At 44.7% G+C, this 27,028-nt stretch overlaps 1 protein-coding gene across 3 annotated transcripts; it reads left to right on the top strand.

The window, feature by feature from the left end:
- The first annotated feature begins 525 nt into the window (after positions 1-525).
- On the top strand, positions 526-27,028 carry CREBRF (CREB3 regulatory factor). Of its 3 annotated transcripts, XM_085073995.1 has the most exons (10): positions 526-640; positions 9,922-10,099; positions 11,023-11,148; positions 12,036-13,122; positions 13,635-13,736; positions 17,337-17,531; positions 19,226-19,415; positions 19,855-19,928; positions 20,312-20,434; positions 21,066-25,220. In XM_085073995.1, the coding sequence occupies exons 2-10, from the start codon at positions 10,091-10,093 to the stop codon at positions 21,179-21,181; spliced, it is 2,022 nt and encodes a 673-aa protein (XP_084930121.1). In that variant the 5' UTR covers positions 526-640; positions 9,922-10,090; the 3' UTR covers positions 21,182-25,220. The 3 variants fall into 3 exon arrangements, with proteins under 3 accessions (XP_084930121.1, XP_084930122.1, XP_084930123.1); XM_085073996.1 differs by lacking the exon at positions 13,635-13,736; XM_085073997.1 differs by lacking the exon at positions 526-640 and having other exon boundaries at positions 9,972-10,099; positions 21,066-27,028.

The following is a 27,028-nucleotide window of genomic DNA, read 5'->3' as shown; positions in this document are numbered from 1 at the left end:
TTGTTTCCAGAATTAAATGTCACAGAGCCTCTGGGGCAAAAATAGAAGAAATGGGGGGAAATGCAAAAACTTCTTTAAAGAATAGAAGACTTATTCTTTGCAAATAGCAAAATAAGAACGGCTGGGTCTATTTTTATTATATTTATTAGCAATAATTTCTCCAGTTGTATCTGAAGCAGTCCAGGCCAGCCACCTGTCACTGTGAAAGGTGGTTGTGCATTCAGCCGAAGACAGTAGGAAAAATACAGAGCTGCAGGTAGAAGACAGACGGATGAAGAGGGTAAGTAGGTGAGCAGGGCCGCAGAGGAGCAGGGTCGGGCTGTCGGGAAGGAGCCCAGACTGCCGCAGGAACAGCAGCCGCGCCGCCGCCCCGCCGCGCTCTGCCTGCGGGCACCCCCCTCCCCGCCTTAAATACCCCCCGCGCGCCGCGCCGCCGTCACGTGACGGGGCGACACCCCGCCATTGGCTGGCGCGGCCCCCTTCCCCCCGCCCCCCGCGCGCGCCCGCCCCCTCGGGCCACGTGAGGGTCGAGTCACGCGATTTCCGGGAACCCGTCAGGAAGGGACATAAACAAACAAACCCGGGGCCGCATGGAGGGGCCGGGCCGGGGCGCGCGGGGCGGCGGCCCCCGCTGAGCGCGGTGAGTGAGGGGCTCGGGGGGGCCGCGGGGCTCCGGGGCGCTGCGGGACACCGGGGGGCCCGAGGGTCGGGGGGCCCGGGCGGTCCGGCGGGAGGAGGCGGTGTCGGCGGGCAGGGGGCTGCGAGGAGGGAGGGAGAGCGGGACGGAGGTGTCCGCCCGGCCGCCGAGAGCGGCGGGACGGGGATGGTGGCAGCGGCCCCTGCGCTCCGCTCGCCCGCCGGGGGGGTGTGGCTGCCGGGGCCGCGGGAGAGCAGCGGTGCGCGGGGGGAGTCCGGAGCCGGAGCGGAGCTCTGGGGCCCGGTGCCCGGCTGGGCGCGGGGAGATGGGGCTGCAGGGACGGAGCGGGCTGAGCGGAGAGTTGTCGGCGCTGTCTCCTGCAGCCTCCGCCCGGCAGGAGCGGCCCGTGCCTTTACAAGGAAAGCGAGTCTGGCGGCGAGCGCCGGGGCGAGGAAAGCGCCGTCCTGCCGGGGGAGCGCTGGGTGTGCGGGCGGCGAGGCTGCCCGAGAAGGCAGAGAAGGGCTCGGCAGGTCCCGCACTCCTCCGCTCTTCGGGCTCGTAGTCGCCTCCTCCGTTTGCGACCTGTTTGAATGCCCGGGACGGCCGGGGCTGACCCGTGGGCGGGCGGGGTCCCTGTGCCCGGCGGGTCGGTGTCCGGCGGGCGGCTGCGCTCCGCGGGCTGCGGGGCAGAGCTGGCGGAGAGGGGTCACCGCTCTGCGAGTGCGGGGCAGGGCGGGACGGGACCGTCCCCGCTCCGCGCGGCGTTTATGTAACGACAGGGCGGCGGGACGGCGTTTCGCTCCGAGCCGCGACCCCGGCAAGGGGCTTCTGTCAGGCGGCGCGGGTACGCTCCGGCTGCCCGCAGCCCTGGCGGGGGTCTCCGGCCGGGGGCCGCCCCCCCGCGGGACACGGGCCCCTGGGCGGTCTGTGTGCCGCGGCGGGCCGGGGGGTGGCCGGGCGGGTCCCCGGAGCGGCGCTGGCGGCGCGGGGGTCGCGGGGCCGCGGCCGGGGCGGTGGGAGGGGGTTTGTTTACATGTCGCCTCACCCTAGCTTGAAAGGGCCGCTGGGCGGGTGAGTGACGGGCGCGGCGGCCAATGGGAGCGCGCGCGGCGGAGGAGGCAGCCAATGAGCGGTCGCGGAGGGCGGGGCGGCGGCGGCCGGGGTAGGCTGCGCTGGGCGCTGGGCGGCGGGGCGGCCATGTTGGCCGGAGGTGTGTTAGTGGGTCAGGGCCGGGCCGGGGGACAGCGGGGGGACACGGGCACCGCGCGGGGCTCTGCCCGCGGGGGTCACCCGCCGCCCCGTCCCTCCGCGGCGCTTTGCCTCGGGGGGGCTGTCCCAGCCGAGCGCCGGGAGCGGCCCGGGGCGGTGCCCGCGCACAGAGGGTCCCGCTCCCCGCGCTGAGGGGAGCACGGGGCGCGTTCCGTCTCCTGCTCCCAGCCCGTCCCCGCAGGTTTGCGTTAGAAAACATCCCCGAGCTCCCCGGGCCGCCTCAGGAACCGCCCGCGGCTCTCAGGTCTCCCCACACAGGTGTCCAACACCTCTCCGGCTCTGCTCTAAACTCGCTGAGGCTCCGAGCCGGGAGCACCTTACCAAAAACCCCTCATGTCACCAAGACTCAAACCTAACCTTTATTATGTCCCCTTTGTCCCCAAGCTCCTCACCCTGGGCGTTATCCCTGCCGGTCCCTCCCCTCTCCCCGGCAGCCCACGGCATTTCTCAGGGCACCGGCGGCTGGGAGCGATCCGCTCTCAAAGCCAATTTCGCTGTCACACTCGCTATAGCACACACGGTGGTTATTCAGCCTTCTCCGTGCAACAGGCTGAGCGGCTCGGAGCGCTCAGCGCTGAAATGTGCGATTCTCGCTTAAAGCGATGGTGATCGTTCTCCTGCTGCCGCTCGAGGGGTGACTTGTTGAAATCGTAGCGTGCGAAGCAGAATCAGATTCTCGTGTTGTCTTTCAAACACTCCTAAATGGTTTAAAGATTGGGTTTTAAAGGCCTCTGAGGTGGCTTAACCAAGGGCTTCTGAACATCCTTGTGGGGAAGGTTAATTATGATTATTATTATTATTAAACGTGTCTTCACAGTAATAATTACAGAGAGGCAGACACAGGCGCTTTAGAAATGTGGTCAGTTTTTATTGTTGGCAGCTTAAATGCGAAGTCATAATTTCTGTGGAAAATAAATCATAGAATCACAGAATGGTTTAGGTTGGAAGGGTCCTTAAAGATTATTTAGTTTCAGCTCTCATCTATGGACAGGGACACCTTCCATTATCCCAGGGTGCTCCAAGCCCTGTCCAACCTGGCCTGGGACAATGCAGGGATCCAGGGACAGCCACAGCTGCTCTGGGTGTGATAATTCCTCTGCAAGAAACCTTTCCTGCTAAAACAATGTCAGTGGGATTCCTTTTTAGAGGCATAAAAATCAGTAATTCAGAGACCTCCTACAGTGTCCTTAGCCAGTATTTTACCTGAGCCGAGAAGCAATTGCTCTGTGTTTGACAGGAGTATTCCCTGGTAAGAGCAATCTGCAGCAGAGGCATCAGATCCCTGAGCATCCTTCCCAGGTGTTTTATAAATAATGAGAGAGGCAAACAGCCTCCTGAAGGACAGATCGAAGTGCCATCAGCATTAGCAGGAATTTTTGGGACCAAATAGAAGCTTTTGTCCCACTTATGGACTGATGGTGTGGGATACATAAAGGAACCCACTGGTTTAGGTTCCCATGGCCGGCATGTCCATGCTCTGTGGTTTGGGGAGCATAACTAAATTACGTTTTAACATCAAACCTTGATAAGGAGATTTGGCACTGCTTCAGAAGTGCTTGGGAGTTGGCAATGGCGTGGAAGTCAAACCAGAAGTTTTCTGAAAATTGTAAATTTAAGGTTTAGACATAGCTATAAAAATTTCCCCGGCTATTTGAATTTTAATCCTCCTGGTTTTGAACTCTTAAGCAATGGGTTTTTTACTTTTTGGACATTTTCGTGGGATGCATTTTTCAGATTTGCTGCTGGCTTTGATGTATTTGGTACAGATACCCCATTTCTAACAAGACTATAACAATCATAATTTCACAGTATGAAGAGTAGACCAGACTGTACCGTTCCCTTCATCATAAGACTTGTGTTGCTTTTTGTTTTTTCCTGGAGAACTACAGAATTAATTTTTCTCTTACTCTGAAAGACTCTACGCTGTCAGAAAAAAAATTTTGGGAACAGCCATCCTGTCGGGATGTAGATATTGCTGGAGATTGGGAGCTGAATTGTGGTTTAGTTTTGCTTTTGTTTTTTGTCTTTGCTTTCACCCCACCCTGCTTCAGGGGAAATCTATGGCTCAAGAAAAATTTGAATGTTAGTTTTACTACTGGTTATCGTGTGCAAACAACTCCCTTAACTCCACAGTGTTATTTTAATAAAGGCTTATGCTATGAATATTTTAACTCCAACAAGTTTTTAAAATTAATTGAAGTCTGTTAATATAGTTCTAATAAGTTTAACATGCTGCACATCCCACTCTCACCACTAAAATAAGAATAAAATCTCAGTCTTTGTTCCAGAACATACAGAAAAGTGCTCCTAGTAGGAATATATTATTCTGGGCATAGTTGTTATAAAATATGTCCATGCATAATGTTTGTTAGTTGAAAAAAGAAAAAAAAAATCACTTTATTTTGCTTCTGCCTCTTGCATGATGGTTGATATCAGTCCAGGCTGGGATATAAACACAGGCTGGGGATGCTCAGGTGGAGCAGCCCTGGGAGAAGGAGCTGGGGGTGCTGTGGGTGAGAGCTGGACATGCCTTGGCCCCCAGGAGCCTCCCTGCCCCAGCGTGGGCAGCAGGAAAGGGGGGATTCTGCCCCTCTGCCCTGCTCAGGTGAGGCTGCAGAGCTGCCCAGCCCTGGGCCCAGCACAGGAAGGAGCTGGAGCTGCTGGAGAGTCCACAGGAGCTCCAGGATGATCAGAGGGATGGAGCAGCTCTGCTGGGAGGAAAGGCTGGGAGAGTTGGGATTGTTCAGCCTGGAGAGGAGAAACTTTGGGGTGACCTCATGGTGACCTTCAGTGGCTGAAGGAGCTGCAGGAGAGATGGAGAGAGAATATTGAAATGGCCTGCAGTGACAGGAGGAGGGGGAATGGCTTTACGTTGCCAGGGTTAGATTGGATATTAGGAAAAAATTGTTCCCTGGGAGGGTGGGGAGGCCCTGGATCCCTGGAAGTGTCCAAGGCCAGGTTGGACAGGGCTTGGAGCAACCTGGGATAGCAGAAGCCATGGCAGGGAGATTGGAACTGGATGATTTTAAGGTCCCTTCCAACCCAAACCATTCTGTGACTCTGATTCCATCAACTACTGGGATCTGCCTGTTTGCTGGAGCTTCCCCAGAGCTGGGAATTGCTGTTGGCTCAGGGACTCCATGAGTTCTGTGTTCTTCTGGGGCTCATGGGCTCTGCTGCCTGGGGTGGTGGGTGGGTGATTGGAGCCCAGAGCTTCTCTTCAGAGGTATCACTTCTAGGTCTTGAAGTCTGTCTGCTGTGGGCAAGTAGGGTTGGAAAAATAGCACTGGAGGGGGGAGGGATGGTCAGTGGAGGAAAGGGAACAGAGACAGTGAGGTAACAGTTTCCCTCTCTTGAAGGGAAGAGGCTTAGAAGAAGTGAAACAATCTGTGTATCTTTAGTTCTTTTAAGTGGCAAAGCTCCGTCAAACTCAAGGTCTGGGGGTCTTGAGCAGATGTTTTCTCTCCGGGATAGAAGAAGCAAAGAACTTAGTGCTTTAGATGCTTGTGTTGGCATTTTAATAGAAATCCGTCACCAAGAAGGCAGTGGGACTTGGTTGCTTTGGTGAGTCCATGAATGAGACTGCAGTGGGTGGAAACACAGGAAAACATTTTAAGAGAGTCTTTGCTCACTGCTATGAAATAATACTACTAATAAACTTAGTGTCTTTGTGGTGGGGGAGAAAAGTAAAAGAATTTTTTAAAAGTCTGACTAATAATTGGAGAATCGTATAAAAAGAAAAGAACATTACTCAGAAACAAAAGTAAGAAAAATACAGAATCATTGAGGTTGGAAAACACTTCCAAGGCCATTGAGTCCAACCCATGACTGATTCCCACCTTCTCAACCAGAAGAGCTCTGAGTGCCACGTCCAGGCATTCCTTGGGCACCTCTAGGGACAGACTCCACCCTGGGCAAGCCTGCACGTTCTCAGCTTGAAGACTGCCCTGAGCAGAGAGTGTTCTGTAATAGAAAACAAGCTGGCACAAACTGTGGAAGGAAAAAATGTTTTTAAGAGAAGTGCAGGAGAACTTCTTGCATCTCTAACTGCAGTATTTCATAAAATGTCCAGATACAGCAAACACTGCATGGTACATAATGGTTCTTTCCAAGCACATGGCATAGTTTTTGTGCTTTCTCTGAAATTCAGAGTTGACCATGAATGTTTCAGCCTGAGCTTTTAGATTTAGTACTGGCAGGCTCTCTTGAGCTATTTTTTTTTATACCTGCATCAAAATTGTGACTTTGACAAGCTGTGCTGTGTGATGCAGTCACCATCATGAAAGTGTAATTGTTCCTGTAATGCACTTACAGCAGGCATTTAGCTGCTGGGATAATAAGCACTGTGCAGCCAGCAAAACAGCACAGCCACGCTCCATGTGCCTTTCCAGTGGCACAAAATACACAGCTGAATTGGGCCAGAAATAGCAACTTTAGTTACAGCTGTGGTACAAATGATTCACACAGGTGGCCGAGGAAGACTTTCAGAGGTGCTGAGCTGAAGGCTGCAGTTTGGGGTTTTCTAGGGGCTTCTTTGGAGGTGCTGGGTTGTGGCAGGAGGGTGTTGTGCTGGTCTAGGGAAGCAGCACATCCATGGGAGCTGCTCTGTGTGTCCTTCATGCTGCATATTTGGAGTTTGGTTCCTACTGTGGGCTGGGTTGGACCAGTAATCCCAGGTATGCACCTGATGTGCCACTGTGTGAAATTCAGTCTTCCCGGCTGTCTTGGGATCTGGGAAGTAAATATTAAATACAGGAGATTATTTTTAATTAGGATTTGTCATTAGATTAATTAGGTATTAGCTCTACAGAACAGATTTTGGTTCCATACTGTTGACTGGTGGGATTTTAACCAGTGTATGTACACAGCCATGCCTCCATCAGTAGTCCAAATTCTTAAATGTTAGATAAACATAGCTGTTCCCGAGATCACAGAATCGTGGCATGGTTTGGGATGGAAAAGACCTTAAAGATTATTTAGTTTCAGCTCTCAGCTATGGGCAGGGACACCTTCCACTATCCCAGGTTGCTCCAAGCCCTGTCCAGCCTGGCCTTGGACACTTCCAGGGATCCAGGGGCAGCCGCAGCCTCTCTGGGAATTCTATCCCAGGACCTCAGCACCCTCTCAGGGAAGAATTCCTTCCCAATATCCCATCTAACCCTGCCCTCCGTCAGTGGGAAGCCATTCCCTTCTCCTGTCACTCCAGACCCTCATCAATAATCCCTCCCCATGTGCTGTAGGCTCCCTCAGGTGTGCTGACCTTCCTCAGCCCCCAGTGCAGGAAGGAGTCTCCTCCCAGGAGCAGGACTGGGAGCAGAGCTGGGCACTGATGCAAGTCCAGCTCTGCAGACACACAACCAGCTCCAGACCTGCCTCCTTAATCACCTTAATCTGATTTCTCTGCTGGCTGTTGCCAGAGGAGCAGCACCCTGCCCACTGCCTCAGGCTCTGTATTCCACCTGTGTCTCTGCATTTGGGAAAGGCTGATGGAAGGCATTAGTGGAAACTGTCCTGAAGCAGAAATTCCTGCTATATTTATCTCCAATAATTCTTAGTGCTGCTGTACTTGAGCTCTGCCACAGCTCTTTGAGTTCATTCAGAGCTGCATTCATTATAGAGAACACAACAGCTGGACTATTCTTTTCTAACTCAGTCTTGGGCTGAAAGTGCCAGTAATGATAAATTCTGTAAAAACAGGACTTTAACTGCAGTCTACAAGTTCCTTTCCTCCACAGCAAGTTCCAGTTTCACACCTGTGCTTCCATATGTGTCACTGACTTGTGCTATACATCTTTATTTACCAGTTCATGAAGAAACACTGGTAGTTAAGTATCAACACCAGGAGTCTTTTAATGGTGATCTTGAGCTTTCTGGGAAATTTGGGAAGGAGTTGGAAGTAGGGCTGCTTTGTTGGGAGCATGAAGGATGCCTGGATTGTGCAGCTCCCTCAGGCTGTATCTTTCTTTTCATGGCCTCACTGTGTTTTTCTCTTCCTCAGAGCTACTCAGAAAAGTCCTGTGTTGTAGAATAGTTGACTAGATCTTACTGGGATTCAAGACACATTTAAATATTATTATAAAATGTCAAGAATGAAATATAAAGAGAATTACGGGAATAATCGGATTAGCTGATACACAGCTTTGACCTGGGAGGACATGCATTGTCATTCTTAAATGGGGAATAAGTTTATCACTCCAGTATTTGAGATGGTAAAAGGAGTCTGAGCCTTTAATGTTTGTTTGGAGGATTTGGAAGTGATCCAAAAGCTGACACCTGGTAGTGTTGGTTGGTTATTACTGAAATCAGTGTCAGTACAGATGACAGATGTGTGTGGAATGGCTTGAGGTCCGTGTTCTAACAAAAAAACCCAACAAAGAATAACCAGTGAAGAAGCAGCAAATGTTTCCTTTCTTTCCCCTTTTCCTCATGGAGAATCCTGGCAGTCTCCTTGTGAACACACGAGGTGGTGATGCTGTCAAAGTATTCACCTGATGGTCTGGAAAGAACGTGCTCAGGTGTGTTTGGCATTGAGAATAATATCCTTTTCACCTCTCTCTGTGTCTGGGAACATCATGTGTTTGTTTTGAAGAACAGGTCTTTTCTCCCAGCTCAGGTGAGGCTGAGAAGTGACTCAGTCATTCCTGCCATGTCCCCAACTGGGAAGGACCAGTCCTGCTGGTGTGGCTTTGCTGGGTGAAGGGAGAAGGGGCTTGCTGAGGCACGTTGCCCTGGGACACAAACTTCACTTTAAATGTCGCTTTTACATAAGTAAAGGGTTCCCTGGAGGTTTTGGAGCAGAAAGGAGCTTTTCTCAGGAAGGAACTGGCTCGTTCACTGCAGGATCCTGTGAGGAATGGCCACTCTGGCAGGGGTACTGAGGGTTCAACTGGGAACTCCTGTGTAACTCTTGTTCTTTCTATTCCAGCTGCTGTGTGCAAAGCAGGCTGTTTTGCTAAGTAAAGACTTCTTTGCATAGTGTCTGTTTTTACCACAGTCTGATGGTCCATATGCTAAAGAGGACAAACTAGCAGAGATGCCATCTGAAGGTGGCAATGATCACGGGGATGCTGTCATGTGCTGCTGGGGTAGGGCTTGGAGCACAGCTCTGCTGTGGGAGAACACTTCCAGTTTACTATTTGTTTTTTGGAACAGGAGATAAACACAGCCTGAGCAGATTGCACCAAAGTCTGATTTAGGAGCAATGCTGAGTGAGGATTTTCCTTACATTGCTCAAAATGCAGGATTAAGCAGAATATGAGGCTGGGAAGGGTTGTTAGATAAACATCTGAACTTGAGCAGGTCCACAGAAACTCCTAAACTGGTAAAACTACCAGTAGTTAAATTGGTCCAGTTTCAACATATGCCTTACTTGAATTAATAGAGAAGATATTTTTTTAGACAGCTGTGAATTTGGCACAGTTTTTAATTTGTTCTCTTGGGGAAGTCTGTCTCTTCCACTCTGCTGCTGGATGGTTTCTGTGATCCTCTACCACTAGATGTTGCTATGTGAGTGATTGATGTAATCTTATCTGATGCTGGATGGATTCATCCCTGAAGAAAAGGAGGAGATATCACTGAAACAGCATTTCTGCCTATTCTGAAATTTGTATTTTGCGACTTTTGCCTGAGACATTTTTAGAGTTTATTGTCTCTGTTGCATTAGTCATAAAGGTTGTCTCTCTCTTGGATACCCAGCAGTGTGCTGGTTGTTGTTCCCAGTTTGGCAGGGTTTTCTCTTCAGGTGTGTCTGTAGAGCTGCTGGTCTCAGCAGTGAGGGAAAAAAGGCAACAAAATGTAACTTGGCCAAAAATGTTTTTGCAGCAACTCTGTTCTGTAGCATCTGTGTGTTTTCATTCAATGATAGATGGCAGGGGAAAAAAATTTCTATACATTCCAGCATGAGGAAGAATCACTTTTCAGGGGAAATTCTTGCCTTTGGCTGTTTTTTAAGCTTTCACCGTGTTGGTGAAGGATTACTCACCTCCTTGGGGGTTTGCTGTGTTTATTCTGCACAGAAGTCTACAAATAGAAAAGCTCCATCAGGGTGAACTGAAGTTATCCTAAGGAAAAATTTCATTGCATGGACAGTGTAAACTCCCTGAGACTGAAGTAAAGCTGGAAAGGAATCTACAAGTGAATAAAACAAGAAGTTTGGAATTGGATTTGGGGAATCTGGGCTTGGAAATGCCTCAGGTAAGTCTGCTAGGATTTTATTTGCTTCTGTAAATTATTTTGCCTCTGTTTAAGAACAAATTTGACCAGCACTAGCAGGGAGAATGTGCAAGAGGTTAAAGGATGGATATTTTGTAGGGTCCCTGTAGTGTCTGTGGTGGAAGCTGTGGTGCTGCTCTTGGTCCTGTATTTGTTCAAGCTTCAGCCAAGCTGTTTCTTGATGAGGGAGGATGCCTGGAGAGCAGAGCAGCCTTTTATTACTGCAGTGATTCACACATCAGCACACTGAATGACTTTCAGCAGCACAGTGTTTTCTCCCTTCCCAACCCTCAGGGTGAGAGTGTCTAGAGGAGAAACTGAGGTCTGGAATTAAATGTAGCAGAAGGCCTTGCTGCCCATTCCCTGCATGCCCAGTCATCCTGCATAATGCTTTTTTTTGCCAAATTTCACTTCGTTCTTGAGAGAGAGGTAACACTCTTGGTTTAGTTGTCATAAATTGTGCTTTTGCTACAATTCCATATGGAAGTTTTATGAGTTCTAATGGCTCTAAACACAGTCTACACTGCTTTAGTACAAAATTATTTGTATTAGGGGAAAGGCCCTGCCTACTGATACTCCCAGATCTTGCCAGGACTGGCCCTCATCCTCTACAAATGCCACCATATCCCAGAACTTGGCAGACATAAGACTTTCAAACCAACAGGGCAGAATGAAGGAGCAGTGAATGCTCTTGCAGCTCTGTGATGAATAGAAATGTCCTTTGATTGCTCCTGCATGTTGTCAGCTGCTCTTGAAGCATTCTCTGGCCCTGGGGAATGATGTGCTTATCTGTGGAGCTAAAAACCTGCAGAGACTAGGAGGAAATGATGATCCTCTTTCTGTTTGTTGAAGACAATGAGGGTTTTTTTGTATCATGTTTGACATGTGTGTCCATTGTGTTGTAGCCCAGTGTGAGTGGAATGGACCCTCCTTTTGGGGATGCCTTTCGGAGCCACCTGTTTTCAGAGCAGACTCTGATGAGCACAGATCTCCTGGCGAGCAGCTCGGATCCAGACTTCATGTATGAACTGGTAGGTCACCTGTGTGTCCAGAGCTTCCTCTCTTTTGCTAACACCAAGTTCCTGTAGTGATAGAGGGGTGTTTGTTCAAGGATGTTCAGTAATGGGAGAGTATTCATTATTGCTGGCTGCTGCTTAGGGAAGAGCTGGACTGCTTGTCCAGCAAACTTGATGCTTCCTCAGCAGGCATTTCTTCCAAGTGGCCATTGGGACAGGCTCAAGTACACTTTCCACTATCCCAGGGTGCTCCAAGCCTTGTCCAGCCTGGCCTTGGACATTTCCAGGGGCAGCCACAGCTTCTCTGGACACCCTGTGCCAGGGCCTGCCCACCCTCACAGGGAACAATTTCTCCCTGCTATGTTCTGCTTCACCCAAGCTGTGAATGCAGGGGAAGCAAAATAAAAGTTGACTCATGAGCTGCTTATGTGAGCATTCCCTTTTTTCTCTTCTCCCTGCATCAAAGGAGAAAGGTCACTCATGGTCATTAATTGGTCATGTTAGAATGAGGTTTTCCAGGAACTGGTAAACTCAAGTTTATTCTGTTAAGCACGCAGCAAAGGTTGACCTAGATTATAGAGATGCCTGTGATGTCTTTCATATTTTGAATACATGGATATTGGTTCTGATTTAGTTCCTGATGAACAGATGAATTTGCAATAGCAGGAAAATACGGTGTCATTAGAAGAGCAGTGTCTTCAGAAAGATCTATTGCTCAAGCACAAAAGCTGGACTTCATTCTGACCCTCAAAAGAAGCTTTAGTTGAAAGTTGAGGTCTCTTCCTATGTCATCACTCTCTCGCACTTCAGTGGAATTTAGCTCTCCATACTAGATTAAGTAAAGGAAACAGGTGATGAATCCTTTTTTTGCATTAACTTTTAACTTACCTTATCATTCACAGGACAGAGAAATGGACTATCAGCAAAGCTCCAGGGACAACTTGCTTTCCATGGAGGACTGCAAAGACCTTGAGAACTTGGAGTCTTTTACGGACATCCTGGACAAAGAAGCTGCTTTCACCTCCAAGTGGGAGCAGTGGGATACCTACTGTGAAGACCTAACTAAGTACACTAAATTAACCAGCTGTGACATCTGGGGAACAAAAGAGGTGGATTACCTGGGCCTTGATGACTTTTCAAGCCCCTACCAGGATGAAGAGGTGATAAGCAAAACACCCACACTGGCTCAGCTGAACAGCGAGGACTCCCAGCCCGTCTCGGATTCACTCTATTACCCTGACTTGCTCTTTAGTGTAAAACAAAACCCTTTAAATTCTTTGTTACCTGGCAAAAAAATTGCAAGCAGGGCAGCGGCGCCGGTCTGCTCCTCCAAGAACGTGCAGGCTGAGGCGGCGCTGTCGGACTGTGCCCAGAAGGCCAGCAGCAAAGCTGCCAGCCAGCCTGCTTCCAGCACACAGATCATGGCCAAGACCAACGTGTACAGCAACGAGAAGGTGAACATTCACGTTGAATGTAAAGACTACGTCAAAAAGGCGAAGGTAAAGATCAACCCGTTGCCGCAGAGCAGACCCGTGCTGAGCCAGGCGCACGCCGACGCAGCGAAGGAGAACACCTGCTACTGTGGGGCTGTAGCAAAGAGACAAGAGAGAAAAGGACTTGAGGCCCCCCATGGCCACAGTACACCTCCTGGTTTGCCTTTTAAAGAGACTCAAGAGCTGCTGCTCAGCCCTCCCCAGGAGACGCCGGGGCTGGCCGTGGGGGAGAGCAGTCTTTCGGCCAGCACCTCAGTGTCGGACTCGTCGCAGAAGAAAGAAGAGCACAATTACTCTCTTTTTGTAACAGACACTTTGGGGGAGCAGTCAGCCAAAGGAGACCCCGAGGAAGAGGAGGAGGATGAGGATGATATTGAAGATGAGGACCACGATGAAGGATTTGGCAGTGAGCACGAGCTGTCTGAAAATGATGATGAGGAAGAAGATTACGAGGACGATAAGGACGATGACATCAGCGACACTTTCTCAGAACCAGGTACCAGCATTGTTGGGCTTTGGTGATGTGGAGGATTGATGGATTTGTCCTCTGAGTGGGAAGGGAAGCTTTTGAACTCCTGATAGTTACAGATGAGCAGCACTGATCTTGAGTTGTGAACTTCCATCCTACATTTTCTAAGTGCTTCGCAAAACGCGATTAATTCAAAGTATACAAGGTCTCTGTTGCCCTGTTTGGTGAAAAGCTACATAAGCTGTGGTCATGAAAGAAAAATAATAATAGAGAATACAGGAAGCCCAGCTGTAGGCTGAGGTTAGAGCAGCTGCCTGTGAGTGTGGCTGCCTTTTTTGTGGTTCAGTGGTAGAATGTGCAGAGCTTTCTTGTACTTGTAGCTTGGAATTTATCCAGAGTTGGATCTGTGAGGATGAAATCATATCCTGAGTGAAATGATTTCACAATTACTTAAATCCTACTTGCAGGTACAGTTTTTCCAGGGAATCCAAAGAATAGCTGCCACTGAAACTAACAGAATGTTTCTTGCTGGTTTTCAGCAGTAACACTTAGTGGTTCTTCAGAGGATACTCAATTCCTCTCTCCTGCCTGGAGAAATGGAGCTCTAACAGCAGAAATAAGAACTAACCTTCACCTAGAAGGTAACAAAGCAGTAACATTGTATAACAGTAAAATCTGCAGGGAAAGGGGACAGGATTGTAACCAAGTATCTATTTAATTGCAAGAAATACTACTATATTTGCATTTTATAAATGCTTCGTAATAGACTATAAGAATTAAAATAGACATTTGGCAATATGTAACTTTGAGGGAATAAAGCAGCTGAAATTTTTCCTTGTTGAGACCAGCAGCTTCCCTTAAGCTTGTCAGTGTTTGTCATAATGAACTCTCTGATGAAATTATTTTCTAATTAGATTTCCTGAGTTGGCATTAAAACTCCTTAAGCATTATGCCCTTTATGTTACTTTCGCATGCACACAACACGTTTTTATTAGCATTTTAAAGCCTCTTCCTCCCTTCTGGAGTGAACTCCCCCTGCTTTCTGGGGCCTTGAGCAGCTGTTCCAGCTGGGTTGCCCTGGGAGCCATGGAAAACAGAGCTTGTGTCAAATGCTGTTGGTGGCATTTATTCACAATTTTACTGACAAAACAATCCACATTCTGCAGCAGTAACTGAGCAGCTGGGCTTATCCAAGCTTTCCATGAATGAAGCCTAAAGCCATTCACTTCAAGTAATATAAAAATATTCATATTAAAAGTTACTAATATTAATTTAAAAAGTGATATCAAACGTTTTCTCCTATGTTTTGTCTGTTTTAGAAGGTAACATCTCCAGGTATTTTAATGATGTCACTCTTGTGCTTTGCGTCGCTTTTTTATCTCTAAAGGTAAACACTGTGGGTAGAGTATCTAAAAATAGGCAGAGCAGAGAAAATTAAACCTTCCACAGCACTGAAAGCAAAATCAGTTGGTGTCTTGAGTGAGGATGTAATTTACTGAAAGGACAAAAATCTGCTAGTTGTTGCTGGCTCTCTCATGTTATTTTTTGCATAATTTGCTTTTGGTTATTCTTCATGTATGTTTTTAGAGTGAATGAAACACTTTCTTCAAGTGTTATCTGAGGAAATATTTAGATAAAGTGAAGGAGAAATAACTAAAAATGTGGCTGGCTCTCAGGCAAGTTTGGACAACAGTGTTTTTATTATCACCATGACTCAGATTTAGCAATTTTGGTCCCCTGCAAAGGTAGTTTATTATGGGAATTATCAGCCCAGGCCTTTTCTAGCATTTAAACATGGGGGGGGTTTTGCTATTACTTAGTATATTTTTCCTATTTCATTTAGTAGAAAGACTTTTAAATGACCGTTTCTGCTATCAAGTTGTCAGGAGATTCCAGAAGTGGGAAATGCAGCAATTTTTTTCAATTGTCAATAGCACTGGAGAAGAAATTAGTGAAAAAGTGCTTGTAGAGACAGAGATTGTTTTAAGAAGCTGCATTACATCAGTCTGAGCACCTGGACCATCAGCTGGGGGAAAAAACCACTCGAAATGATTTGCCAGAAGCCTCTGTGGTGAAGTGGTTCAGAGGAGGAGTTCTCTGGGTTTGTTTCAGTGGGGCTATTTTTGGGTTTTCACCTAGTGAGATGCAGAAGTCATGTGCACACTGTTCTCTGTTCTACTTCATTTAACCCTGGTGAATGTAAACCCGAAACCACAGTAAGGGATGGGAATAAAGACTTTCAGGAGGGGTTGGTGAAGTTAAATACAAAAAAAAACCCTTTCAGATTTCTTAGAAGCCTGCCCTGCTCTATGATCTTTGCTAAGAGGAGGAATAAACACAGTGCAGAGCAGCTAAATAAGTTTGGGTGTTAGGTTAGGACGCTGCACTGGATTATTTTATGTAACTTCATAATGGTAGCAGCTCAGTGTTGGGCTTGCAAGGCAGGATGTATTCAGTCAATGTAATTTAAGTTGCTAACTTAATTACAGTTTGAATAAGCAAACAGGAAGTCCTGATTTTAACCTTGTTGTACATTTGTACGCTTCAGCTCTTACAGAGATTTGTTTTCATTGGTTGGATTAATTCTGCATTGTCATGAAGATGGGCTCAATTTATATATTTCTGTATAATGAGTTATAGAGCTTGTTTTTTAGGTGGAAAGTCAGGGATCTTTTTGAGAGTATTTTGATACTTGTGTCAAACAGCTTTTGGGTAAAATGGAGCTACAGTTACAAATATTCATGGTATTTGAAACTGTATTTAATGTAAATTGTCAATAATTTTGGCTATACAACAAAACTGTTTTTTAAAGCATGTTTCATTGTTTGATTTGCCTTTAAAATCCTGTTTTTCCAATAAACCAGAGAATCAAAGTAAATGAGTTGATGAAATTATGAGAAACAGAACGTCAGGATGGACTTCATCCTTTTGCATACCTGACTTTTATCCATACTTTGGGTCATGACGTGAGAGTCAGACCAAAGCAAGAAAGTTTGTTTTTCCTCTTTCAGCTGGTTTTTCAAGTGCAAACAGACTAATTGAATGGACTGTTCTAGAAAGAAGAAAGTGTTCTTTGTGCTGGTGCAAGATGAAGCAGAGCTGAAGCATATGGGGTCAAGGCTTGCTAAGCCTGCAGTCCATGCATGGGTGGCTTTTCCTTTTCTTTAAGCCCAATCAGAGTGTGTGATTGTTAGAAATGCTCCTTTTTTAAGTAAATGTGAACTATTAGCGTTTTATACAAAAGGCAGTGGTTTGAGAGTCTTTTTTTAACCTCAGCATAGGTTATCTTTGTTTTCTAAAGCATATCTGGGGTTTGAAAACCTGCGGTTTGTGTTTACATAGTTATGGTAAAATATTTCTGGCTGTGGACTGTGGCATTACAGTTTTCATGTCCTTCATGAGCAGTTCATCTTATCAAGTGCATCTGAATTCACCTCTAAAATATTGTACAGCTTTACTGAGGGTTATTTCTCTTCATCCCACTAAAGAGGAGGAAGAGGTTGAACAGTTCCAGATCCCTTCAGCTCAGATGGTCCTTTGGTCACTGTCCTGATAACAGAGCCCTTTTCTCCAGCCTAGTAGGGCTCAGTGGTTGGATTTATTCCCTGAAGGTATTTGGACTCAAGGAACAGCAGGAGTTGGACTCCATCCTAGTCTCTTCCAACTCAGAGTATTCTATAATTGAATAATTTGTTCTTCATTGTCTTTTGCTAATCCATCTTTATTATCTGCTTCTCTTTCCATGTTTTTTAGTCTCTTCCAACTCAGAGTATCCTATAATTGAATATTTTTTTCTTTATAGTCTTTTGCTAATCCGTCTTTATTATCTGCTTCTCTTCCCATGCTTTTTGTCAAACGTGGAGGTGAGTTAAGATTGTATTCCTGCCAATTCATGGCGAAAGTTCTCGGGATGGGACAACACTGTCCAAAATCTGCTCCATGTACTTGGCACTGGTGGGACTGTGGGGGACAAGAGCTGAGGAGGTCAGAGAACATAAAGGGGCTTTCAATGCCTAAATAATTTGGGTTTTTTCAACTAATGAAGCACTGTCAGAGGCTCTGTCTATCCCTGGATTTAAGGCAAGAACCCAGGAGCAGTTGATGCTGGAAACCAAGTATGTTACATAATGCAAACCAGAGCTGTCTGTGGTTTTGCTCTTAACTTGAATCCTCAGTCCGCTGCTAAAGGGCTGCAAACAATTCTGTCACCAGCATATAAACAACCCCCTGCATCCTTTTAGGGTATGAAAACGATTCTGTGGAGGATTTGAAAGAAATGACTGCAATATCCTCTCGGAAAAGAGGCAAACGAAGATACTTCTGGGAGTACAGCGAGCAGCTGACGCCGTCCCAGCAGGAGAGGATGCTGAGGCCATCCGAGTGGAATCGAGACACACTGCCCAGCAACATGTACCAGAAAAATGGGCTCCATCATGGTAAGAGGAGAGTCCTAATCACAAGTGACTGTCTTCTTCTTTGTGACACCTTCGCTAGCCAAATTCCCCTGCTTGCAAGTGGTGAGAAGTTGTGTTTGGGCCATGAAACTCAGTCATTAAAACAGTGTAACTCTGTTGCTCAGGGCTCTGCAGTGCCCCAGGGAGGCACATGAACACACAGTAGGGACTTTCAGAGCGGTTTCTTCCAGAGGAGTGGGGATGAATTGAGAATTGTGACTTCCAAGGGCTCTCAGTGGAAACCCCGAGAGTTCAAAGCTTTCTCAGTGTGATACTGTAAATATTGGATGGGTGGCTTGACTGCTGTTTGCTCCTTGTGGCTGTTCCTTTCAGTGCTGCCTGTGTTAGCAGGAGGCTGTGAGGGATTTGGGATGCCAAGTTCAGGGGGATTGGTATGAGCTGAGGACAAGCACTAAGGCACAACTGTCTCTCTCTGCTCCTCCCTCCTTGTTTTCCCCCTGTGAATGCAGCACAGTGAAGCAGTAACTCCTCTGGGAATAAACTATTTCCTTAAGATGCCCTCTTAGAAACTCGAACCAGTTGCTCTAATAACTGTGATTTATTCCCAGTGAGCAATTACTGCACCACAAACATGACTAACATCACCCAAAACAAACCACTCTTAGGGGTATTTTTGTTTTCTTGTCACAGGACCTCTTTTAGGCTGCTCCATCTGATTTTGGCTTTGGAGGAGCAAATTAAACCAACTTCCCTGGTTGAAAGGTTAATGTTCCCTTAGAGTTGAAAATTACTGCTTTTAACATGGCAATTGGCCTTCTCTTAAATCAAAAGGTTTATTTTTTTATTATTGTTACCTGTAGATTTATTCCGGGAAGAAAGCCTTTAAATTTCCTTAGTTTTGAAAAGCCTCTTTGTTCTGTAGGAAAGATCAGTACCTAAAGTCCTATCACTGCTCTTTCTCATGATGGAGCTCTGAGCAGCCTGGTCTAGTGGCAGGGAGTGGAAAAAGATGAGTTTAAGGTCCCTTCCAACCCAAACCACTCTGTGATTCCATTTTTCTGTACTTGTTATTAAACAACAAATAACCAAGGACTCAGTCCCACCAGACACTTGGGACACTTGACCTTTAAGTCAAGTGCAAAACCAGTCCCTAATGATCTTCAAATATATACAATAAAAGGGGTTAACTGGCCTTTATGTGGATCATTTCATCTCAGCATCACTGAAGATTGTTTCACTACCAGGCCTCAGCACTCTTTCTTAGTACAGACCTTTAGCAATAGGATCTTTTAGGAATTAAATCCACTTGAGTGTGCAGGAGGATATTTTGGCTGAGTATGAGTTAACAAGTTTGCAGCTGGAGCAAAACAACAGGGTTTGAACTTGTGACATACATTTTTCAGCACAGTTGTGTGTGTGTTCTCTGTCACATCCAGTGGCCTGGCCAGCAGTGTTTGCTCTTATCTGATCTGAATAGAATATGAATTGTACAAAGCTCTTTATCTGGAAATGCTGTTTCTATTGTGGGAGGCCACGGGGATCACCTGATTCCGGCCCATTCTCCTGTCATGAACAAAGGAACCTCAACTGCCCCCGAAAAATGCATATTTAAGAGTGTTTTCTCACAGGTTTGTGTATATATTATGTCTTCTCAATTCCCTTTTCAAGTCAATATTATTGACTTCTCAATCCCCTTTTCTGTGTATTTAAAACAGGAAAATATGCAGCCAAGAAGTCACGGAGGACTGATGTGGAAGACCTGACTCCCAACCCCAGAAAGCTCCTCCAGATTGGTAACGAGCTGAGGAAGCTGAATAAGGTGATCAGTGACCTGACACCCGTCAGTGAACTTCCCTTAACTGCCAGACCCAGGTCAAGGAAAGAAAAGAACAAGTTGGCTTCCAGGTATGCATTGGATAGAGCTGCAGGCAGGAGAAAATTTGGATTGCTACAACTGAATTACTGAGATCTAAATAAGTTTTGCCTGAAGAAATCCTGTTTTGTGTGGCAGCTCCTGTAATGGGAGTTACAGTGTATCAAATGGGAATTAGCAGTTTATCAGAAAGCAGGGCAGCTGGCACCTGTGGAGCTGTGGTTTGTCTGTTCCCAAGATAAGGATGTGTTTCCTCTGGAATTGGCTTCCTTAGTTGGGGGGCAAACAGTGATAAAACCCACGAGTGTCAAATGTGAGCAAATGCAGGTAGCAGAGTGTTTCCTGTGGAGGTGAGGGAGGATGGATGTGTTTGTGCATCAGCTCTGGGAGGATTGGTTGATAAGTTCATGTGGCTCTTAGAACTCCTGAATTTCTGGTAGTGTTCTAATTCTTCCCCTCTTCTTGCTATAGGGCTTGTAGACTAAAAAAGAAAGCCCAGTATGAAGCCAATAAAGTAAAACTCTGGGGTCTCAACACGGAATATGGTAAATACAACTCTTCCCATCTTGATTTTTCTTTTGTTTGGACAAGTCTGTGTTTTGTACTGTGATGTAACCTGGGTCATGGAGAAAAGAGTTGGTACAAACCAGCAATTCTGTTGGTACAAAACCATTCCATTGAATAAAGTGGATTTAAATTGGGTAACTTGCATTGTTGAGCTACTTTGCAGATGTAAATGATGTAAATGTGTGCATGTACTGTAAATATTAGCGAAAACAGTTATAATATTTGATGTCAACTATTACATTTAATATTTCAGTAAATGTGCTGTGACACCTTTGACACTTAGAGATATCTATGTGTGAATAACTATGAATCCCTTCCAGGGGAATGTGCTGGAAAGCTAATCCATTTTTTTTCTTTGCAGATAATTTACTCCTTGTCATCAACTCCATTAAACAAGAAATAGTTAATCGGGTGCAGGTACCTAAAGATGACAGAGGAATCAACATGGAACAAAAGCTGAACATACTTATTAAAGACACTCTTGGTAAGCAGTGAACTTCCTGTATTTGCATGGATATGAAAACATAGAATCACAAATGCCCTGAGTTAGAAGGGATCTCAAAGCTCATCTCATCCCACCCCTTCCATGGCAGGAACACCTTCCACCATCCCAGGTTGCTCCAAGCCCTGTCCAACTTGGCCTTGGACACTTCCAGGGATCCAGGGGCAGCACAGCTTCTCTGGGCACTCTCTGCCAGGGTCTCCCCACCCTCACAGGGAAGAATTTCTTCCTGATATCTGATCTAAACCAACTTGCTGTCAGTGTGAAGCCATTCTCCCTCCTCCTGTCCCTCCAGGCCCTTGTCAGTAGTCTCTCTTGATGTTTCTTGTAGCTCCTTCAGGTGCTGCAAGGCCACAGTTCTGTCACCCCAAAGCTTCTCCCCTCCAGGCTGAACAATCCCAGCTTTCCCAGCTTTTCCTCCCAGCAGAGCTGCTCCATCCCTCTGCTCATCCTGATGGAGCTCTGGGCTCGCTCTATTCGATTGCAAACAATTTCTGAAATAAAAGGAAGAACCTTCTCCTAATTTCAGTTGTCCCAGCCAGAGTGTCCCCTGACTTTGTGTCACCTGTAGGAATGTGACCTAAGAGCAGCTTCTCTTGCCCTCCCCTTTCAGGACTTCCTGTAGCTGGACAGACATCAGAGTTTGTGAACCAAGTCCTGGAGAAGACAGCAGAGGGAGACCCCACAGGTGGCCTCGTGGGACTCCGAATACCAATGGCAAAAGTTTAGGACAGGACTTGAGCTGTTCCCGGGTCAGGTTCCACTTGTGCTGTCGAGTTCCTCGTTGTAAATGGCATTCTGGTCTGCATGTCAGCTTAGCATTCTGTAAACACTCACCAGTAGGTTCCATTGGTTTCAAATAACAGTGTAGGAAAACAAATCAAAGCGTGGTAGAAAATGCTGCAGAGCATTTTTGGACCATAAACCAGATAGTTTCAAAGCTGCTTTAAGCTCAAGTGCAGAAATGAGAGTTCTCTTTCAAATGATCTAGGACCAGAATATATCACTTTTGTTGTAGAAGTAAAACCATGGATTTGCTAGTGAAAACTTTTAGCATATGCCAGACATTGTGACAGGTTTATGGTCCAAGTGAAATAAGAGGAAGCATTTTTTTGGTGAAGCTGTCAATTTGGGGAGTTCTTTGTTCTTTTTTTTTTTTTTTTTAATAATTGGATTTTTCTTTTCTTGTTCTTAAAAAAAAAAACCAGTAAGCTTTCTTTGCAACCATTAACTTGTACATAGCACACGCAGCATTAGAGCTAGTGTGCCATATAAGACTTTAATTTTCTGAGCTTAATATAGTATTTAAATGTCTGTGCAAGCAAGAGAAAAAAAAAGTATATTCTTTGTGCCTTGTATTTTGTGGGGAGAGCTATCAGTATAAGCTGGTAAAGTTTTGTATGAAGAAAAAACCCTGAGGGGCAAAACCAAGCTGTATAGATGGTGAGATTTTAGGTTTTAATGTATTTGTTCCAGCTCTTAAAAATTTTTGAATGTATATAGGAATATGTTGAAAATGTAGATATATGCCACAGAGTCTATGTATTGTATAAAAGATGGCTCTAGAAAACTCAATTTCGGTACTTTGGCCGGAAGAAAACAAATACTTGCACATTAATGCGATTGTTTATTTTTGTACCAAAGACAAATGCAACTGATATGGCGAACTGCCAGTCTAAGTAAAGTTTTGCACAGCTTATATGATACTGTACTGAATGTAAAAACAAAAGAAAAAAAGAAAAAAAATTAAAGGTCAGGGTTAGGGATCTTACTGAACTGTGAATTTTTTTGTTTGGGTCCAATTATCTACAGAAGGAGCATTCATACATAACAATATTATTTTGCTGTTCTTGTAGTTCGCTTCCATGGTAGATAAGTTGGTGGCCGTCTTGGAGTCTTTAAATCTTTTTTCTCTGCACTTACTGTAGGAGATTTTAATATATTTGGATTTTAGTAAGCTATTGGTAAAATAGTTTTCGACTTTGAGAATTTAAAAAAAAAAGTATTTAGCTTGTTGTAGTATACTTCCACCAAACAACCAAAATAAAATTATTTTTATTGTAACGTGTATATATGTAAAGAGGAAAAAAAAAAGAGCTACAAATATCTAATTCCTTAGTTGCCACTTTTCCAGTTGATGTATTATTATGCATGTGATGTTTCCAAGGATCAACACAGGCTTCAAACAAAACAAAACAAAAAAAATTTATAGACTTTTATATTTTTGTACAGGTATTTCGAAACTAGCTTCTTCAGACTTATATGTGACTTATTCTTGTTAATTCAGTAGTTTCTATGATTGAGGAATATTAACACAAAGTTCTTATTTGCTCTTCTGCTAATAAGAGTTGGCTTTGTAGTCAGTGTTAACGTACAGATTAAAAGCTTTAGCCTTTGATGAGAAAGTCCTTTATCTCAAGGCAAGATCATTCTCTGGTTTCATGGACCCCCCCGCCTTTTCCTCCCTCTTCTTTCTCTCCCTATTTAAAGATGACAAAACACTGTTTACTGAAAATAGAAATACCAAATATTTTCAAATGTAGCTGCTGAAAAAGAAATGCAAAAGTCCATGAAGGCTTTCTCCCCACTCCCTTTGGGGAACTTCTCCACTTCATTTCTAGTTTGTCTGAGTTTGTTTGTACTGTGATTCCTTTTTGTTTATAAGTAGATTATTTTTATATCCAAGCTTGTACTATAAGAGAAAAAAAAGCCTGAATTGGTAACAGTGTAGGAAGAGTGGCCGGTGAAGGTGGTGGCCCTGCCACACTCACAGCTTACTTTGTACCTAAATATTTTGGAAGACTCAAAAGGGAGAAGGAGGCCAAAATACCACTACTGAGCTGTACAGAAAGTCTTTCCTACAAGAGGCTGAACAAATACCCAGGGCAATTTAGGCAAAACTTTGTAAATCCACTTAAGACTTGGAAAATCTGAGTGGAATGTGGTTGTTTTCCGTTTGAGGCGTTTGTGTTGTTGTTGTTGGGGTGAGGTGAGAGTTGGCTGCTGCTTCCCACAGTGGGGCTGCTGTGTTCCTATTGTAGTTGGTGCAGTTTTTGTGGAGCTGCCCAGGGCCCATAAACCCCGACAGAGAATGTGTCCTGTGAGGTGCAGCCTGTGGCTGTGCAGGGTTGGCACACACCAGTTGTCCCTTCCCGATGGGCACTGTCATCCCTGTGCTCCATCCAAACCCTTCAGGCAAGGCAGCATCTCTGAACATTAGGAGAGAGCAGTTGGAAATCAGGTAAAAACTTCTGTCACAAATTCAACTGACAAGGTATTTAAAAGCCCCTTTCTTTTTTTTTTTTACTGCCTGGGAATCCTGGGCAACACACAACTTTATAGCTTTTTATTTTTGTCTGAAAACCAGACTATGATTTTGGTCTCGCATTTCAAAGTAGACTTTGAATCTTTAGTGAGTTCCATACCCTCGCATTTCAGTGTTTCCTATGTATTATTTTAAGTTAAAGCTTTGAAATAGTTGAGCTTTTTAATGTTGACACTTTATTTTGTAACTATTTATATGTATGTATATCTTAGAAAAGCACTTTGTTTAAAAAAAAAAAAAAGAGGAAAAAACAACAAAAAAAAAAGAAACTGCGTTTTATATGATTCCTGCCACTTGCTGCTAACTCTGGGCTGGTCAGAATGCTGCAGCGATACTTGAGATAAATAAAACCTGGCAGTAAAATGTAGAGTAAAGATAAGACCTTTTGCTGGTTTAACTTTATCATAAAGGTGACATAGGCAAGCTGTGCAGCTTTACATTTTAACCAGGGGACTCTGTGGCATTTAAACCGTCTAGAAATGGTTGTACTTTAATGCCAGTAACAATCTGCTTCCTCTAGTGTCATTAAAATATATACATTTAGTGTATACTTATCACAAACGAAAATCTTATAAGGGTATAAAAACCAACAAATGTACATGTTCTGTTTTTTGGCAATTGTGGCATGCGTTATTGGGTGATCTTTAGAGAAGTCCATTTTCTAAAGATTTTCAGTGTTCATACATAGTATGTGGATCTTAACGAAGTCCTGGGTTTTGTTTTTTTTTTTTTGTTTGTTTTTGAGTGTAGGCATTGTGAATATTCACTTTTAATCCTATATCCAAAAACAATGATATATTTTTTGATTTAATACAAACCAGAAGCTCTTCCTTTTTCTGATACACTGGATTCTCTAGGATTTGTTTCCATATTATTAAAAGCATGCTGTCATAACTGCTCTTGTCGAGATCTCGTCAGTCTGAACGTAGGTGCCACACTTGGAATCGATGGGCTGCTTGTTCTGCTGTACCATGTATGACCCTCGTCCTTCCCCCCTCCCTTCATGACAGATGATGATGTGGCTTTATATTGTGCCTTACTTGTACATCTAGAACTAAGTGTTTTTCATTCCCTCTGAACCTGTCGAAGCTTCTGAGATGGAATCAGAGCTGATGTAAGCGTCGTGGAGCGAGTGCGGATAGGTCTGATTTCAGTTCCTCTCGGTAGTCCTTTTGTATTTATATGGAAGACCAGTTTTTGAATGGCCTTGCAAAATGTGGGGGTGCTCCTGAAGGGTGTTTTTTAGCCCGAAACCCCTTTTGCTAACGCTTCCTTTTATGGTTTATTGAACACATTTACTGATACTTGGTGAGTACTTTTGTTTTTTTTGGGATGAGAGAGACTTACTACTAAAGCTATGTTTACGTGTGGATGGGCTGGATTTTCTTATCATACCAGTTGAAATCATTGTGATTTAATAAAGTTGCATTGCTGTAAAGCTGATGTGAGAGTCAGGCTCAGCTGTGTTCAGTTCCTAATTTATAGATTGACTTTTTTCCATTCTGAGAGGGCCAGGGAAAAGTTGGGGTTTTTTTAAAAAAGCAAACAAACAAACAAAAAACCAACCTAAAATGGATGAAAGGTCTTTTAACTAAGCTAAAAGCAAACAGACACTTCTGAAACATAGAGGTGTCAGTTTTAAATTTATTTTTAAAAGACACCCCCCCCCGATATTTATCCAATATTTGCCTTCATTAATGAAACACTTAGCTTATTCACAGACCATAATGACTGGATGTGCTTTTCTTTTCCATAAATCATTTAAACATAGCTTTTTTTTTTTTTTAAAGCTCTAAAAGGTTTTATCAGGAGAATTTCCAAGGGTTGTATCCAAGTTGCCTCCAGCAGAAATAGCAAATGCAGTTCTGTTCCTCAAACGTGCTTGCTCGTCTTCCTGAAGTTCTGCTGAGGCACAACCCAGTTCTGGACCGTGAATGTCAGGATCTGTATTTGGCCTTGAGACCTGAGTTTCAAGAGTGCATCTGATCATGATTTGATTTGCTTTTGAAGTTGGAGGCTTCAGTTGGAATCACCCCGTGAAGTGCGCTGCTAGATGTGGTCTTGGCTTGTTGACACAGCCTTGCACACAGCTGAGGTTTATTTTGTTTACCCCAGGGATCGTGTGAAGTACATTTCAAACAGTTGCTGCCTCGGTGACTGATCCTTCTTGTAACTGTATTAAGGGCATTAGTCTGTTGAGAAAACACCACTCTTGAATATCTCCCAGTGTAAATTGGGATTCTTCAGTGCCATTAATCAAAGATGGCACTTTTGGGCTGTATCTTCTTTGCAGCATACAAAAATCTCTATCTTTCTGCCACTTACATTTCACAACATGCCATGTTTTCCCCCCAGTGCTTCTAGAAGGTGTTTTGCACTCTGAATTACAATCCTCAGCCTCTTACACATCCATGAACTTCCACAGGAGCAAATACTGACTCTGCATTTATTGTCTTTTTAATGAGCTGTGGAGCTAAAAGTGGAACCAGAGCTATTTTAAGCCACACTTGCATTTTTTGTTTCCCCCATGAAAGAAACAAAACTCCAAACTTTTTAGATAACATCATTGTCCAGAGTTTTTCTGGAGTTGAAATATTTTGTAGTTGGGCATCTTTTAAAGTCAAATTTGGGTGACTTAAATAGTTCCTGTAAGGAACACTTCTGGATTGGATTTGGTATTGGCAAAAGCACATCCCTATCAAAATCTTCTGATTAGGAAACAGAACCTAGTAATAAAATTTAATCTCTCTTGTAATGACGGATATTCATACATTCTGAATGGAATCATCTATCCTCCCAGAATATTGTGTCCAAGAAAAACTTACTGCTCAGTATTTGTGGTTGGGTGAATTTTTAAGGCTGATGGCACATGCAGATGCAAAAAAAATAAAAATAAAAAAGGCATTTTAAACAAAACATGGCATCCTGTTCCGCCTGTGCTTGGGGTCATGATTGTAATGCTGTCCTTGATATTCTATAATCAACTTCCAACTGGAGCTCAGAAAAACTTACTGAAAGTCTTGTCTCTGTTAGAAAATAAATTTACCTTGTTCAAAGCATGATCTGTTAAGAGTTGCAATGTTAAATGTTGGTTAATAGTTGTGCAGTTTTATTTTTTTTGAAAAGAGGCACAATTAAACTATTGACTTTGTTTACTCTGTCACCCTTGATCCCTAGCACTTCTATTCAGATACAAATTCATCAATGTATGCAACGTCCTTTGTAATTTAAAATAAAAATTGTGGAGGAAA

The sequence above is a fragment of the Lichenostomus cassidix genome, chromosome 13 (assembly GCF_008360975.1).
Source record: "Lichenostomus cassidix isolate B80296 chromosome 13, HeHo_3.0, whole genome shotgun sequence".
NCBI lineage: Eukaryota > Metazoa > Chordata > Aves > Passeriformes > Meliphagidae > Lichenostomus > Lichenostomus cassidix.
The sequence above is the reverse complement of the archived record's forward strand: the minus strand, read 5'-3'. Positions and strand labels throughout refer to the sequence as shown.

Coding starts and splice junctions, on each gene's coding strand:
- CREBRF (XM_085073997.1), top strand. Junction 11,149..12,035: donor CAGACTTCATGTATGAACTG/GTAGGTCACCTG, acceptor TATCATTCACAG/GACAGAGAAATGGACTATCA. Junction 20,435..21,065: donor ACTTATTAAAGACACTCTTG/GTAAGCAGTGAA, acceptor CTCCCCTTTCAG/GACTTCCTGTAGCTGGACAG.